Source organism: Canis lupus, chromosome 30 (genome assembly GCF_048164855.1).
Source record: "Canis lupus baileyi chromosome 30, mCanLup2.hap1, whole genome shotgun sequence".
NCBI lineage: Eukaryota > Metazoa > Chordata > Mammalia > Carnivora > Canidae > Canis > Canis lupus.
The window spans coordinates 21,361,256-21,377,233 of record NC_132867.1 but is presented as its reverse complement, the minus strand read 5'-3'; the positions used below and the strand labels follow the sequence as shown (position 1 = coordinate 21,377,233).

The 15,978-nt window shown below is 36.7% G+C and overlaps 1 protein-coding gene across 2 annotated transcripts in view; it reads right to left on the bottom strand.

The window, feature by feature from the left end:
• Window positions 1–15,978, bottom strand: part of NCAM2 (neural cell adhesion molecule 2) — a 514,781-nt gene that overhangs the window by 102,441 nt on the left and 396,362 nt on the right. For both annotated transcript variants that reach the window (XM_072806615.1, XM_072806616.1), the window contains exon 10: window positions 3,668–3,855. In XM_072806615.1, the coding sequence (XP_072662716.1) occupies window positions 3,668–3,855 (188 nt within the window). The remainder of the gene's footprint in view (window positions 1–3,667; window positions 3,856–15,978) is intronic.

The window sequence follows — 15,978 nt, the reverse complement described above, 5'->3', positions numbered from 1 at the left end:
AATGTATGCTGTACTGATAAAATGTAGACAGGATGGCCATGACAGAGAATCAGGAATATTGTGCAGCCCCTCAGTATTAAAAAAGTAATTCAAATATAGCTAGTTTAATTGGAACAACTTTTAAAAGGCTCAATTCAGGGTTTTTTCATTTGATTGTTTTGTCTTCTGTTCCCAGGAGTTCACTAATCAAAAGATAAAAGTTTTACAGTTTTATCTGAAATAACTTCTTTATCATGTATGATTAACAAATACAGAAAACACCTCTAATAGCACAGAGTATTAAAAAAAAAAAAAAAAACAAGCCCAAAGGCCTAGATATAATTTGATCAAATCATGTGCTCTGCAGCCTATCTGATGTGTTCTAGGAAAACAGTATGAATGCAACTCCCAATAGTGGCTTTACACCCAATCCCAGCACAATTAAATGATAGTTAATTTTGTCAAAAATGAAATATTATACAACAAACATATAAGGCATTAATTTAAACATATTTAAATGTTTAAAATATATCAGTTATTGCTGATATTTATCCAGGAAGTGGTAGGAATATCTACATATGGTTCAATTTTTTCACACTTTAATATTCAGTTCACAATTCAAGTTTACCTAAGATACTGGGCTTTCACAGTATATAATAAATCAGATATAGTTTGATATAGTTTTTAACATCAAAATATGAGCTGGGAGTACAGTGTTAATAAAGGAGCTCACTGTTCTTTCTCCTAAATTGCAAAAATTTGATTTCCTCTTTCTTTGTGTTCCATGGTGAGAAAATCACATATTTAATAGTTAGCATTTTACTTAGGGCAAAGAACAGCAATACAAATGATCAAAAGCACAATATTATTCCAATCAACCTATTACAAAGTTCCTACAACAAATTTTTTCCCATATATTAAAATGTTGACTTATTACCTCAGAAAGTGCTCAGGGAAAAAAAATGGATGACCTTTACAGATAGATGATTTTATTGACACTAATCCAAAGATTTATAGATTACTTTTTATGTTTAAGAATTCATAAATTTGAAAGACTTAATATATATATTTACTCAATGAAAAACTTTAAAAAATCAATTCAAGAAATCGGTTATTGATCAACTTGTTATCAGTTGCAAATTTAATATTGTATTAAATGTATAAAATATTCTTAAGAATTACCAGTTACGTGACTATTATGAGTACTAACAAAAAATAACACTGCACTATCCTAAGCAACGATGTATGCTATTAATTCAAATTAGTAATGCTTATCTTTGCTTTTTCATTTTTGTAGTTATTATTTTGTTTTTAAGTTGTATTAGCTACCCTCTAGTTATTTATTCAAGATTTTAATTTTGTTTTAAAAAATAGTATATACATAAAAGTATATGTTCAAGGTCAATGCTTTAATCAACAGATCATGTGGTACGTATAAACAAAAATTGCTTCGTTTTCACTTTTGGGTGGGGAGGAATGCTATTTAAGCAGAAAAGTAAATAAAATGAGAGCTTTATATGAATACAATTTTTAAATATAAAAAAAATTAAAATATTTAAATGTCAGATTTATAACATGTTGCTTGACATTGACTATGAAGAATTATGAGCTATCCTAGAAACTGAAAAGTGGTAAAATGAACCAAAAGCAGAAATCACAGATTAGTCTGCTATTTAAACATGAACTTATACTGATCTGCTATGGAATAAATTGTGTCACCCAACAAAAGTCATATGTTGAAATCCTAACCGCTTAAGGTTATTTGGAAATATGGTCTTTAAAGGAAGTAACTGAGGTTAAAAGAAATCATAAAAATGGGCCCTGATGTCCTTATAAGATAACAAGACACCAGACCTCTTTCTTTACGTGCACAGAGGGAAGGCCATGTGAGTACATGGTTAGAAGGCATATCTACAACCCAAGGACAGGAGTTTCACCAAAAGCCAATCCTCTGGCATCTTTATCTGGACTTCTAGCCTACAGAAATATGCAGGAGGGAGAAAGTTATTTTGTTTAAGCTACCCCACCTGTGGTATTCATTACAGCAGCCCAAACACAATAACACAGTGTCCAGAACTAAAGTTAAACCTAACCTGTTTTTAAATTTGGGTGAGTTAAATCTACCCAAATGTCTGTAAAATTGACCTTTGTGTCAACTCACCCAGTTAATTTTAATAAAGTTACAAAGAAGCCAATTTAAATCAAAACAGATATAGACACCACCCACCCCAAGGTGTCTAAATCCTCTGGGATGGGTGGTGTGCACAGATGTTTGTCTTACTAATATTTTATAATATGTGTATTTGTTGGGCATATATATAAGTGATAGTCAAAGCCTCTCTTCCCTAGGCCTCGAATATCGAATGTAAAACAATAGCTCTTTTTACAGTCTAGCCTTTTATCTTTTTGGCTATATTAATAAATAAATAAAATGCAAAATTAAAAAAAAAAGAAACAGATTAAGCAATTGCCTAATTAGCAAAGAGTCAGTTACCCAAATATTTGGGGGAAGTGCTAGCTAATTCCTTCCATTAACCAACATTTTATGAAGTCCTATTACCAGATAAAAGAGTTAATGTGGCACCAATTAGAATACCTTTAAGTTAATGAATTAGGAGTATCAGATGTTATTTTAAAACATGCATATATAAAATGTCTATAAATTGAATCACAAGGAAAAACACAGTATCCTTTTAGTGAAACAAAACACAGTATACTTTCAGTGAAAGAAGGCTATCCAAGGAAGATTCCAATTGTACCGAAAGCATGATAAATTAGAAGGGTTCATGATTGTGACCATGGACACACAAACTTTGTGAATTGCCACACACACACACAATCTACAATTAATAAATAAAAGGCATTGTATTCGAACAGAATTTAAATGCCAGGCACTTGACAGCATAAAGACAATTATCTAAAAAAATAAACAAACAAACAAACAAAAGACAATTATCTACAATCTTAATTTAAATGTAAATATAAAATAATATAATATAAAATGAAGTGAGGGGTGCCTGGGTGGTTCAGTCAGTGAAGCACCTGCTTTCAGCTAAAGTCATGATCCCAGGTCCTGGGATCGAGGCTCACATCAGGGCTCCCTACTCAGGGGGAGGCTGCCCTTCTCTCTCTCTCTTTCTCTCTCTCTCTCTCCCTCCCCATCATTCATTCTCCCTCTCAAATAAATAAACAAAATCTTTAAAAAATTAAAAAAATAAGGCACTGAAAAAGTAAATCTGGTTTATTTAGAAAGTTCTAAGTATGTACCCAGCAAGAAGTTACATATGCCAGTCTTAGAAGGCATGGTCTCAGAATCAATAGCTAGTATCAACACTGAAATTGAACTATTGGCCCTTAATAAATGACGAATTACTCATTCTCTCACCCTATTTTGTCCTGATATTATTTTTTTCCAAAAATAAATTTATGATAAATAATGGCTTTTGCTATACACTCATATTTCTATATAAGTAAATAGTGAGATATTAATCATTAATGGGCCATGGTCCAAACACATAAAATTTCCCTTTTAAGTAAATACACAAGAAAGATATATAATGAGATTTCTATGTGTATAGATATTATATATTTGTTATATAAATATATTTATATTAACATATTTATATATATTCTAAAATAGCAGATAACTCCTAAAATAATACAACTTATTCATATGTACAAGACTTACCTCTAATATCATCTTTCTCCCTGCACTGTATGTCTTTAAATTAGTGGTGTTTTTAGCTGGCAGGACTAATTTCTCTCTTCTCCAATGGACTGATGCTGGTGGATTAGATTTCACATCACAGCTTATATTGATAGGGTTTCCTTCCCAAGAGTAATAAATTGTTTGGTTTGATATAAACTTGGGAGCATCTGTAAAGCAAAATAACATAACATTTATAGACCTTTTCTTTAAGATAATCACTTAATTAGTATAAACAATAGTAATTACTACTTGACTACAAAGAAGATGCAACAATTCTAATTTCATATATTTATTAATACACGACATTGGAATTCATGATAATATGTCATTTGACTGTCTCATCAAATAATTTTAAAATTAATATAGAAATATTCAAAGTTGGCCAATTGTTAAAATATGAAACATTAGTGCCCAGACAAAAAATTATCAATCCAGTTAATTAATGGCTATCTATATATGTGAAATCTGTTTGTGAAACAAACCTCATTATAAAGTGTAAGTTCAGGATAACAAAATCAGTGGTCTTGTGTCATTTTTAAATATTGTCTTACTCATATAATTTCTTCTTTCAGATATTTTGAAACAGATATAAAATCTAATTTTAAATGTTAATATCACAATTAAGAAATAGTTTTTTCCTGAAATATCATTTCCAGTTTTAATTAAACCAGAAATGATTTAATTTAATCCACAAAGTTGATTTGAAAATTAATCAATCCCTATGAAGCTCTGTCAATTCTCAGGATCCTACGTCAGACCTCTATATAAAAATAGTTTAAGAGAAAAATACAATATTATTATATTATTTTATTGAAATAACCTAATTGTGAAGACACACAAATGTAGTTTTTAGTCCTGTTCCAATCTAGAACTATGATGTAGCACAAATGCCAATCAATTATAACTTCTTCTAGTCTCAATATTTTGGCTATATTATTATTTGAAAGAATTCACCTTTAAAATTTTTGCATAAAAGCAAAATCCTATATTAAGCGGTAGATAAAATGTTGCTGGTATTTATACTATTATTGTTATTAACCTTAAAAACTTTGTATCACTTCGTAAATTATCAATTTCAGTAATCTAACTTAAATGTTTTGTTTTACTACCCCTAATTACTTAAAACTGAGCTAAAGTAATTTTGTTGTACCAAAGGATTTTATGTAAGATACAAAAGAATCTGTATACAGATTATAATCTGTAGTACAAATGCACAAGTGATTTAAAAATTCTTGTCCTTTTTTTAGTGTATGTTTGTTATGCCAGTCTCACAGAGGAGTATGAAATATTAATTGAATGTTTTCTATGTAAGACAGTAAGATTATATATTTTATTCTATTTTATCTTTTCAATAATCTTGTGTGGAAGATGTCATCCTGTTGTAAGCATGAAGGATCTGGAGTAAGAGCTGTCAAGCTATCCTAGCACGAAGTTGTAGGTCTGGGATGTGAATTTAGGGTGATTTTAACCAGAGACCATTCATTCTATATCTATTCGCCCCAGGAACAAAATTATATTATTCACTGCTAGCAACATTTTGGTGATGTGGATCCCATCATACATTATTGAAGTGAGTACAATTTGAACAATTCCTCAGAAGATAAAGAATCTTAAAAAGCCTTATAATTTTGATTCTGCAATCCAGTCTTAGGTATCTCTCCAGAAAAATACATAGAAATATCTAAAGTTTATACACAGGACTTTTAATGCATTGTTATCTTAACAAAAACTCAAAAACAGCTTACTGTCCCTCCAAAGAGAATTGTGTAGCTATGTAGTAACACATCTTGGCACTCAGGTATGCTGAATATTACATAAAGGTATCTTCTGTGATTATCCTTCAGCTTGTAATGTGCCCGTCCTTCCTTCACCTGGCTGCTTTCAAAACTAAGCTCCATACTACCTAAACACAGCCTTTCCATGACTTTCTATTGTGAGTGAGCTTCTGTACTTGGTGCTCCCACAGATTTTGTGTGTTCTCTTAGCCCAGTAATAGGAAGTGAGAGGATCTACATCACTGTTTCTCCACCAAATGATTTGAATCTTAGGAGCTAAGATATGTCTTGGTCACAATTATATACCTGATAGCTTACATAGTGTAAGATGGTGACTTGGTTCTCAAACACTGTATATCAAATTTACTTGAAATTAAGCCATCGATGAGTTTTCAATTCAACAGTTCACATATATTGAACAGAAGGTATTTTCAAGGAGAATAGAAAACAAAACAAAACAAAACAAAAACAAAAACTTTTTCAAGGTCTGGGAAGATTAAGTGAAAAATCTAAGGATGTGTAACTAATTAGGGGTGCAGTTGTAAGAGAAACCAAAGTTCCTGATATTCAGAGTCAAAAGCTTAGGTTATATCTATATCTTTATCTCTATCTCTATCTATAAAACATTTTATTACACTTACTAAATATGAAATATAATCTCTTTAATATTATAATATTCTAAGGAAAGGTTTATGGGTAATTTATTTGCATATAAATATAGCCCAGTATGAAAATCATACATGCTAGCGGAACTATTAATAGCTGACTCACAGTCTACTCTGTCCACGATGTGGCATCTGTGTGAATATGTATTATGTTATTATAATTTAACCATAAACTTAGGGCAAGATTTGATTTTTCTATAAAAGCAAGCAATTGCTGCTAATTGTTTGCCTGATGATCTCAGTAGGAATTTAATTTGGAATCACTGATGTTGAATGCAAACATGCTTACAGGCAGTACATGCTATTCTGAAAGCCACATTAAAAAAAATATATTTGTGGTGTGAGGCAAGAAAATATTGATAATTTCCATCCACAATTAAACACAAAGTAAATTTCTATATGTTATATGCTTTGTAGATATCAAACCAGATATTGTAGCAAGGCACCAATATTCACTGGCACAAGATTGGCATGTTAATAAAATCCAACAATTAGTGCTGGGTCACTGTTTGAAGAAGGATGTGACTTTGGCACAGGCAGCATGTGAAAACTTCAGGCTAGAAACAAGTAGCCATATTTCATGTTGATAAATCAAATATAGTAATTTTCAGAGAATCGGCCTTTTTAAGAAGTAGGCCTTTCCCATCATGAAAAGCTTCAAATATTGTGCAGAGGAAATAAACTTGAGCAGTTAACAAAACAGCAGGGGGAAGGAAGAGGAGTAAAGAATATGGCATAAACAGAACACAAAGTAGTGGAAACTTCTCCCAAGGCATTATATGTCCTCCAAATCCTATTCAAGTCCAAAATAAATAATTCTAAAAAATTCAATGAGCAGAAATCACTTTATTGGAAGAACGTTTTATCTGAGCAAAGTAGAGAAAAAAGTCAGTGAAATCAATATAGTGACAAGATGAAATATTTCATTCATGGCATGGAAAAGTAGAGGCGTCCCTTAGAAACCTTCTGGTAACAATGAGAAGCAAGGAAAATGGCAACAATGCCCTCCTTGACAAAACTTTCGTCAGGCTTCTATAAGTCTTTCTATAGGGATGTGGCTTTGTGATTAGGTCCTGCCCTGCTCTGCTTCTTCCTTTAGTGAAGAATCCTGCTAAGTCTGTTTAGTGGGAATCGTTCAAGCATTGATATCTGAATATCTTTGAAATCTGATCAAGTTCCTTCTTACTCACCCTTAAAGCCCATGACCCAGGCCTGCCTTTCGTGAGAATTCTAGCATGCGAGTTTAGCGAGAATCACATTACAGCTGAAATTGAATAAAGTTTCTGTTAGTCATTTTCCATCCACTGACTTCTGTCATTCTGCTCCTTGGCTATAAATCCTCACTTGTCTTTATTGTATTTGGAGTTGAGTTCAATCTCTCTCTCCTATTGCAACAGTCTTGACCCCCATTCCAATAAAGTCTTCCTTACTATTTTTAAGTGTCAGTATAATTTCTCTTTGACAAAAGATAGAGTACCCCCCCCAAAAAAGGTAATTAAAGAAAAACTTATTTCCTTTTAAGAGGAAAGAAAACAAGAACAATAACAACAACAAAGATCTCAAGCAAATATGGCAGCGTTAAGAACTACTTAATTTTTGGTCACAATTATATATCAGATAGCTTACATAGTTTAAGATGCTGACTTGGTTGTCAAAATACAAAATATCTCCTATATTTTGTGTAATTGAAGTTGTTAGAATTAGACAATTTTTAAAAATCAATCACACAATAAAGAAATTTACCCCAGGGCAAGGAGAGGCAAGGTGGCGGAAGAGTAGGGTCCCCAAGTCACCTGTCCCCACCAAATTACCTAGATAACCTTCAAATTATCCTGAAAATCTATGAATTCGGCCTGAGAATTAGAGAGAGACCAGCTGGAACGCTACAGTGAGAAGGGTTCGCGCTTCTACCAAGGTAGGAAGACGGGGAAAAAGAAATAAAGACACAAAAGGCCTCCAAGGGGGAGGGGCCCCGCGAGGAGCCGGGCTGAGGCCGGGGCGAGTGTCCCCAGGACAGGAGAGCCCCGTCCCGGAGGAGCAGGAGCTGCACCGACCTTCCCGTGGGAAAGGGGCTCGCAGGGGGTTGGAGCAGGACCCAGGAGGGCGGGGATGCCCTCGGGCTCCGGGGACACTGACACCTGCGCCCCGGAGAGTGCGCCGAGCTCCCTAAGGGCTGCAGCGCGCACGGGGGACCCGGAGCAGCTCGGGGGGCAGGGGGGGGGGGCTCGGGGGCGGCTCCGCGGAGGGGGCTGCGGGGCGGGAGCGGCTCGGGGGGCTCGGGGGAGGCTCCGCGGAGGGGGCTGCGGGGCAGGAGCAGCTCGGGGGGCTCGGGCAGAGAAAGAGGCTCCGTGCGGAGGGGGCTGCGCGGTTCCAGGAGCAGCTCGGGGGGGCTCGGGGCGGCTCCACGGAGGGGGCTGTGGGGCGGGAGCAGCTCGGGGGGGCGGGGGCTCAGCAGCGGGAGCGAGAATCCAACAGCGCAGGCTCCGGAGCACAGGGCGCAGGGACACAGCCCAGGATCCGGCCTCCCACCGGACAGGCAGAGGCCGGGAGGGCCCAGGACAGCAAGGACGCTCCTGCCCCAGCTGAGCAGATCAGCGGCCCCTCCCCAGAGCCTCCAGGCCCTGCAGACGGAGAGCTCTGGAGCTACTGCGGGGGCTGACTCCAGGGCTGCAGAGCTGGCCCCACCACTGCGGTGGTTCCTCCTGGGGCCTCACGGGGTGAAAAACCCCCACTGAGCCCTGCACCAGGCAGGGGCAGAGCAGCTCCCCCAAGTGCTCACACCTGGAAATCAGCACAACAGGCCTCTCCCCCAGAAGACCAGCTAGACGGACAAGTTCCAGGAGAAGCCAAGGGACTTACAGTACACAGAATCAGAAGATACTCCCCCCGTGGTTCATTTTTCTTTCTTTCTTTCTTTTTTGTTGTTTTGTTGTGTTTTGTTTTGTTTTGTTTTGCTTTTTCATTTGTTTCCTTCCCCCACCCCTTTTTTTCCCGTTCTTTCTCTTTTTCTTTTTTTTTCTTCCTTTTTTTTTCTCTTTCTCTTTTCTTTCCCTCTTTCTCTTCTCTCTTTTTCTCCCTTTCCCAATACAACTTGCTTTTGGCCACTCTGCACTGAGCAAAATGACTAGAAGGAAAACCTCACCTCAAAAGAAAGAATCAGAAACAGTCCTCTCTCCCACAGAGTTACAAATCTGGATTACAATTCAATGTCAGAAAACCAATTCAGAAGCACTATTATACAGCTACTGGTGGCTCTAGGAAAAAGCATAAAGGACTCAAGAGACTTCATGACTGCAGAATTTAGAGCTAATCAGGCAGAAATTAAAAATCAATTGAATGAGATGCAATCCAAACTAGAAGTCCTAAGGACGAGGGTTAACGAGGTGGAAGAATGAGTGAGTGACATAGAAGACAAGTTGATAGCAAAGAGGGAAACTGAGGAAAAAAGAGACAAACAATTAAAAGACCATGAAGATAGATTAAGGGAAATAAACGACAGCCTGAGGAAGAAAAACCTACGTTTAATTGGGGTTCCCGAGGGCGCCCAGAGGGCCAGAATATGTATTTGAACAAATCATAGCTGAAAACTTTCCTAATCTGGGAAGGGGAAACAGGCATTCAGATCCAGGAAATAGAGAGATTCCCCCCCCCCTAAAATCAATAAAAACCGTTCAACACCTCGACATTTAATAGTGAAGCTTGCAAATTCCAAAGATCAAGAGAAGATCCTTAAAGCAGCAAGAGACAAGAAATCCCTGACTTTTATGGGGAGGAGTATTAGGGTAACAGCAGACCTCTCCACAGAGACCTGGCAGGCCAGAAAGGGCTGGCAGGATATATTCAGGGTCCTAAATGAGAAGAACATGAAGCCAAGAATACTCTATCCAGCAAGGCTCTAATTCAGAATAGAAAGAAAGATAAAGAGCTTCCAAGATAGGCAGAAACTGAAAGAATATGTGACCTCCAAACCAGCTCTGCAAGAAATTTTAAGGGGAACTCTTAAAATTCCCCTCTAAGAAGAAGTTCAATGGAACAATCCACAAAAACAAGGACTGAATAGATATCATGATGACACTAAACTCATATCTCTCAATAGTAACTCTGAACGTGAACGGGCTTAATGACCCCATCAAAAGGCGCAGGGTTTCAGACTGGATAAAAAAGCAGGACCCATCTATTTGCTGTCTACAAGAGACTCATTTTAGACAGAAGGACACCTACAGCCTGAAAATAAAAGGTTGGAGAACCATTTACCATTCAAATGGTCCTCAAAAGAAAGCAGGGGTAGCCATCCTTATATCAGATAAACTAAAATTTACCCCGATCCAACAAGAGGACTTAACAATCCTCAATATATATGCCCCGAATGTGGGAGCTGCCAAATATATAAATCAATTATTAACCAAAGTGAAGAAATACTTAGATAATAATACACTTATACTTGGTGACTTCAATCTAGCTCTTTCTATACTCGATAGGTCTTCTAAGCACAACATCTCCAAAGAAACGAGAGCTTTAAATGATACACTGGACCAGATGGATTTCACAGATATCTACAGAACTTTACATCCAAACTCAACTGAATACACATTCTTCTCAAGTGCACATGGAACTTTCTCCAGAATAGACCACATATTGGGTCACAAATCGGGTCTGAACCGATACCAAAAGATTGGGATCGTCCCCTGCATATTCTCAGACCATAATGCCTTGAAATTAGAACTAAATCACAACAAGAAGTTTGGAAGGACCTCAAACACGTGGAGGTTAAGGACCATCCTGCTAAAAGATGAAAGGGTCAACCAGGAAATTAAGGAAGAATTAAAAAGATTCATGGAAACTAATGAGAATGAAGATACAACCATTCAAAATCTTTGGGATGCAGCAAAAGCAGTTCTAAGGGGGAAATACATCGCAATACAAGCATCCATTCAAAAACTGGAAAGAACTCAAATACAAAAGCTAACCTTACACCTAAAGGAGCTAGAGAATAAACAGCAAATAGATCCTACACCCAGGAGAAGAAGAGAGTTTTTTTTTTTTTTTTTTTTTTTATATAAGAAGAGAGTTAATAAAGATTCGAGCAGAACTCAACGAAATCGAGACCAGAAGAACTGTGGAACAGATCAACAGAACCAGGAGTTGGTTCTTTGAAAGAATTAATAAGATAGATAAACCATTAGCCAGCCTTATTAAAAAGAAGAGAGAGAAGACTCAAATTAATAAAATCATGAATGAGAAAGGAGAGATCACTACCAACACCAAGGAAATACAAACGATTTTAAAAACATATTATGAACAGCTATACGCCAATAAATTAGGCAATCTAGAAGAAATGGGCGCATTCCTGGAAAGCCACAAACTACCAAAACTGGAACAGGAAGAAATAGAAAACCTGAACAGGCCAATAACCAGGGAGGAAATTGAAGCAGTCATCAAAAACCTCCCAAGACACAAGAGTCCAGGGCCAGATGGCTTCCCAGGGGAATTCTATCAAACGTTTAAAGAAGAAACCATACCTATTCTCCTAAAGCTGTTTGGAAAGATAGAAAGAGATGGAGTACTTCCAAATTTGTTCTATGAGGCCAGCATCACCTTAATTCCCAAACCAGACAAAGACCCCACCAAAAAGGAGAATTACAGACCACTATCCCTGATGAACATGGATGCAAAAATTCTCAACAAGATACTGGCCAAGGATCCAACAGTACATTAAGAAAATTATTCACCATGACCAAGTAGGATTTATCCCCGGGACACAAGGCTGGTTCAACACCCGTAAAACAATCAGTGTGATTCATCATATCAGCAAGAGAAAAACCAAGAACCATATGATCCTCTCATTAGATGCAGAGAAAGCATTTGACAAAATACAGCATCCATTCCTGATCAAAACTCTTCAGAGTGTAGGGATAGAGGGAACATTCCTCAACATCTTAAAAGCCATCTACGAAAAGCCCACAGCAAATATCATTCTCAATGGGGAAGCACTGGGAGCCTTTCCCCTAAGATCAGGAACAAGACAGGGATGTCCACTCTCACCACTGCTGTTCAACATAGTACTGGAAGTCCTAGCCTCAGCAATCAGACAACAAAAAGACATTAAAGGCATTCAAATTGGCAAAGAAGAAGTCAAACTCTCCCTCTTTGCCAATGACATGATACTCTACATAGAAAACCCAAAAGTCTCCACCCCAAGATTGCTAGAACTCATACAGCAATTCGGTAGCGTGGCAGGATACAAAATCAATGCCCAGAAATCAGTGGCATTTCTATACACTAACAATGAGACTGAAGAAAGAGAAATTAAGGAGTCAATCCCATTTACAATTGCACCCAAAAGCATAAGATACCTAGGAATAAACCTCACCAAAGATGTAAAGGATCTATACCCTCAAAACTATAGAACACTTCTAAAAGAAATTGAGGAAGACACAAAGAGATGGAAAAATATTCCATGCTCATGGATTGGCAGAATTAATATTGTGAAAATGTCAATGTTACCCAGGGCAATTTACATGTTTAATGCAATCCCTATCAAAATACCATGGACTTTCTTCAGAGAGTTAGAACAAATTATTTTAAGATTTGTGTGGAATCAGAAAAGACCCCGAATAGCCAGGGGAATTTTAAAAAAGAAAACCATATCTGGGGGCATCACAATGCCAGATTTCAGGTTGTACTACAAAGCTGCGGTCATCAAGACAGTGTGGTACTGGCACAAAAACAGACACATAGATCAATGGTACAGAATAGAGAACCCAGAAGTGGACCCTGAACTTTATGGTCAACTAATATTCACTAAAGGAGGAAAGAGTATCCATTGGAAGAAAGACAGTCTCTTCAATAAATGGTGCTGGGAAAATTGGACATCCACATGCAGAAGAATGAAACTAGACCACTCCCTTTCACCATACACAAAGATAAACTCAAAATGGATGAAAGATCTAAATGTGAGACAAGATTCCATCAAAATCCTAGAGAAGAACACAGGCAACACCCTTTTTGAACTCGGCCACAGTAACTTCTTGCAAGATACATCCACGAAGGCAAAAGAAACAAAAGCAAAAATGAACTATTGGGACTTCATCAAGATAAGAAGCTTTTGCACAGCAAAGGATACAGTCAACAAAACTCAAAGACAACCTACAGAATGGGAGAAGATATTTGCAAATGACATATCAGATAAAGGCCTAGTTTCCAAGATCTATAAAGAACTTATTAAACTCAACACCAAAGAAACAAACAATCCAATCATGAGATGGGCAAAAGACATGAAGAGAAATCTCACAGAGGAAGACATAGACATGGCCAACATGCACATGAGAATATGCTCTGCATCACTTGCCATCAGGGAAATACAAATCAAAACCACAATGAGATATCACCTCACACCAGTGAGAATGGGGCAAATTAACAAGGCAGGAAACAACAAATGTTGGAGAGGATGTGGAGAAAAGGGAACCCTCATACACTGTTGGTGGGAATGTGAACTGGTGCAGCCACTCCGGAAAACTGTGTGGAGGTTCCTCAAAGAGTTAAAAATAGACCTGCCGTACGACCCAGCACTGCTGGGTGCACTGCTGGGGATTTACCCCAAAGATAACAGATGCAATGAAACGCCGGGACACCTGCACCCCGATGTTTATAGCAGTGATGTCCACAATAGCCAAACTGTGGAAGGAGCCTCGGTGTCCATCGAAAGATGAGTGAATAAAGAAGATGTGGTTTATGTATACAATGGAATATTACTCAGCTATTAGAAATGACAAATACCCACGATTTGCTTCAACATGGATGGACCTGGAGGGTATTATGCTGAGTGAAGTAAGTCAGTCGGAGAAGGACAAACATTATATGTTCTCATTCATTTGGGGAATATAAATAATAGTGAAAGGGAATAGAAGGGAAGGGAGAAGAAATGTGTGGGAAATATCAGAAAGGGAGACAGAACCTAAAGACTGCTAACTCTGGGAAACGAACTAGGGGTGGTAGAAGGGGAGGAGGGCGGGGGGTGGGAGTGAATGGGTGACGGGCACTGGGGGTTATTCTGTATGTTGGTAAATTGAACACCAATAAAAAATAAATTAAAAAAAAGAAATAAAAAAACAACAAATAGTGAGTTAGAGATTGAATGTATTCCTACCTCATCCCCACACCAAAACTAGTTGCATTTGTATTATTAATTTTAAAACAAAATATGAAACTACAAATACTAGAAGAAAACAAAAAAAAAAAAAAAAGAAATTTACCCCAACCAGACTTTCAGAGGAGGAGATATGAAAGATTAACACCCAACTGTGTGTGAATTCACCAAGTTCTCGTTACGTGAAGAGATCTTTGTATTTATTGTATTTACCTATTGTATTTATTGTATTTACCTATGAACAAAATTAAACTTGTCTTTTGTGTACATGGTCATTTCAAGTTTGGCAGAACTAGACAGATCTCATAGCATCTAATATCTGAAAAGGAACATGAGAGTCATCTACAAATCTTTGTTCCACATACAAGAAACTTGATTCTGGGATATTTGGGAAGGTGGTGGCAGAGCCAACCCATAGACTTTTGGCTCTTTATGATCATGTTATGACAGTTATTCTATTAATAACTAAGTACATTTTCAGAGACTCATTCCTAAAGATCATTAATAGAAAATTAAAGTTTGAAGTGATTATACCAAGTAATCAAGGAAATATTTATTACTCCTGTATGCTATATTTAAGCAATAAAAGAAACATGTATGCGGTTTAGAAAAAAAATTTGATGGAAACGAGTGCACACTCACTTATGTCCAGGTGATGCCAATAAAATGAAATGATTTAAATCATGACCACTTCTCCAATTTCTCTGTTCATGTATGAGAAGCTATGATGTAAGAATAAATGTATTCTGGAGCAGAGCAGTCATTTTCTGCACTAATGGTTTTACGGTTAGAATTGCATTTAAGCAATATATCCTTGAATAAATAGTTCTTGGATAAAAACTCAGGAAAGTTAATCTCACATTAAGGTTAATAGAGAATAATGAAATCTGGAGTGGGGAGAAAAAGAAGGAGTAAAGGATGAAGGAAAGAGAGGAGGAAAAGAAGAAGGAAAATAAAAGCAAGGACAAGAAGACAATAAAGTATATTTTGCTTCGTTGTAGAATTTACATCTTATAAATATTTCCTGATTTCAACTTGCATTCTCTTCTGCATATGGGGATCGAATGATGAACATGAAAGACAAGGTTCCCCACCTTCTTGAAGTTTATATGTTCTTTCAAGTTTATTTTATAATTTGAGGTAACTTGAAAGAACTTATAGATACATCATTATCAGCATCAGGACACAAAAAACTAAAATAATAAACTAGAAGTTTACTAAAATTGCAAATAGGGAGAAAAATTAATTCACTGTTTCAATATCAAAGTCAAAGGTAATCCCCTCAGCTCCAGTGTGGAAATTTGAACATACTTTTCATTTTGAATAATAAGATATATTAAAGTAGTGTATAAAATTTGTTTGGTTGCTGCTTATATATAAATTGATATTTCAAAGTAATCTCAAAATTTGCTGTCTGGCCCTCTCATGGTTAAGAAATTATGAATAAGCTAGCCACAGCACTTTTGCTCTTGATCCATAATAAATGAAGTCTTGCATTAAAATTCCTAACATAAATGGAAGATATCATTCAACATCTCAATAAAGAATACATTTAATCCCCAAATGAGCATATTTACTAGTGCCTTAAAATGTAATGATTGTTTCTTAACACTTTTTAAATTATATTTTTTTATTTACTAGGGCACCTGGGTGGCTCATTCTGTTGGGTGTCTAACTCTTGATTTCGGCTCAGGTCATGATCTC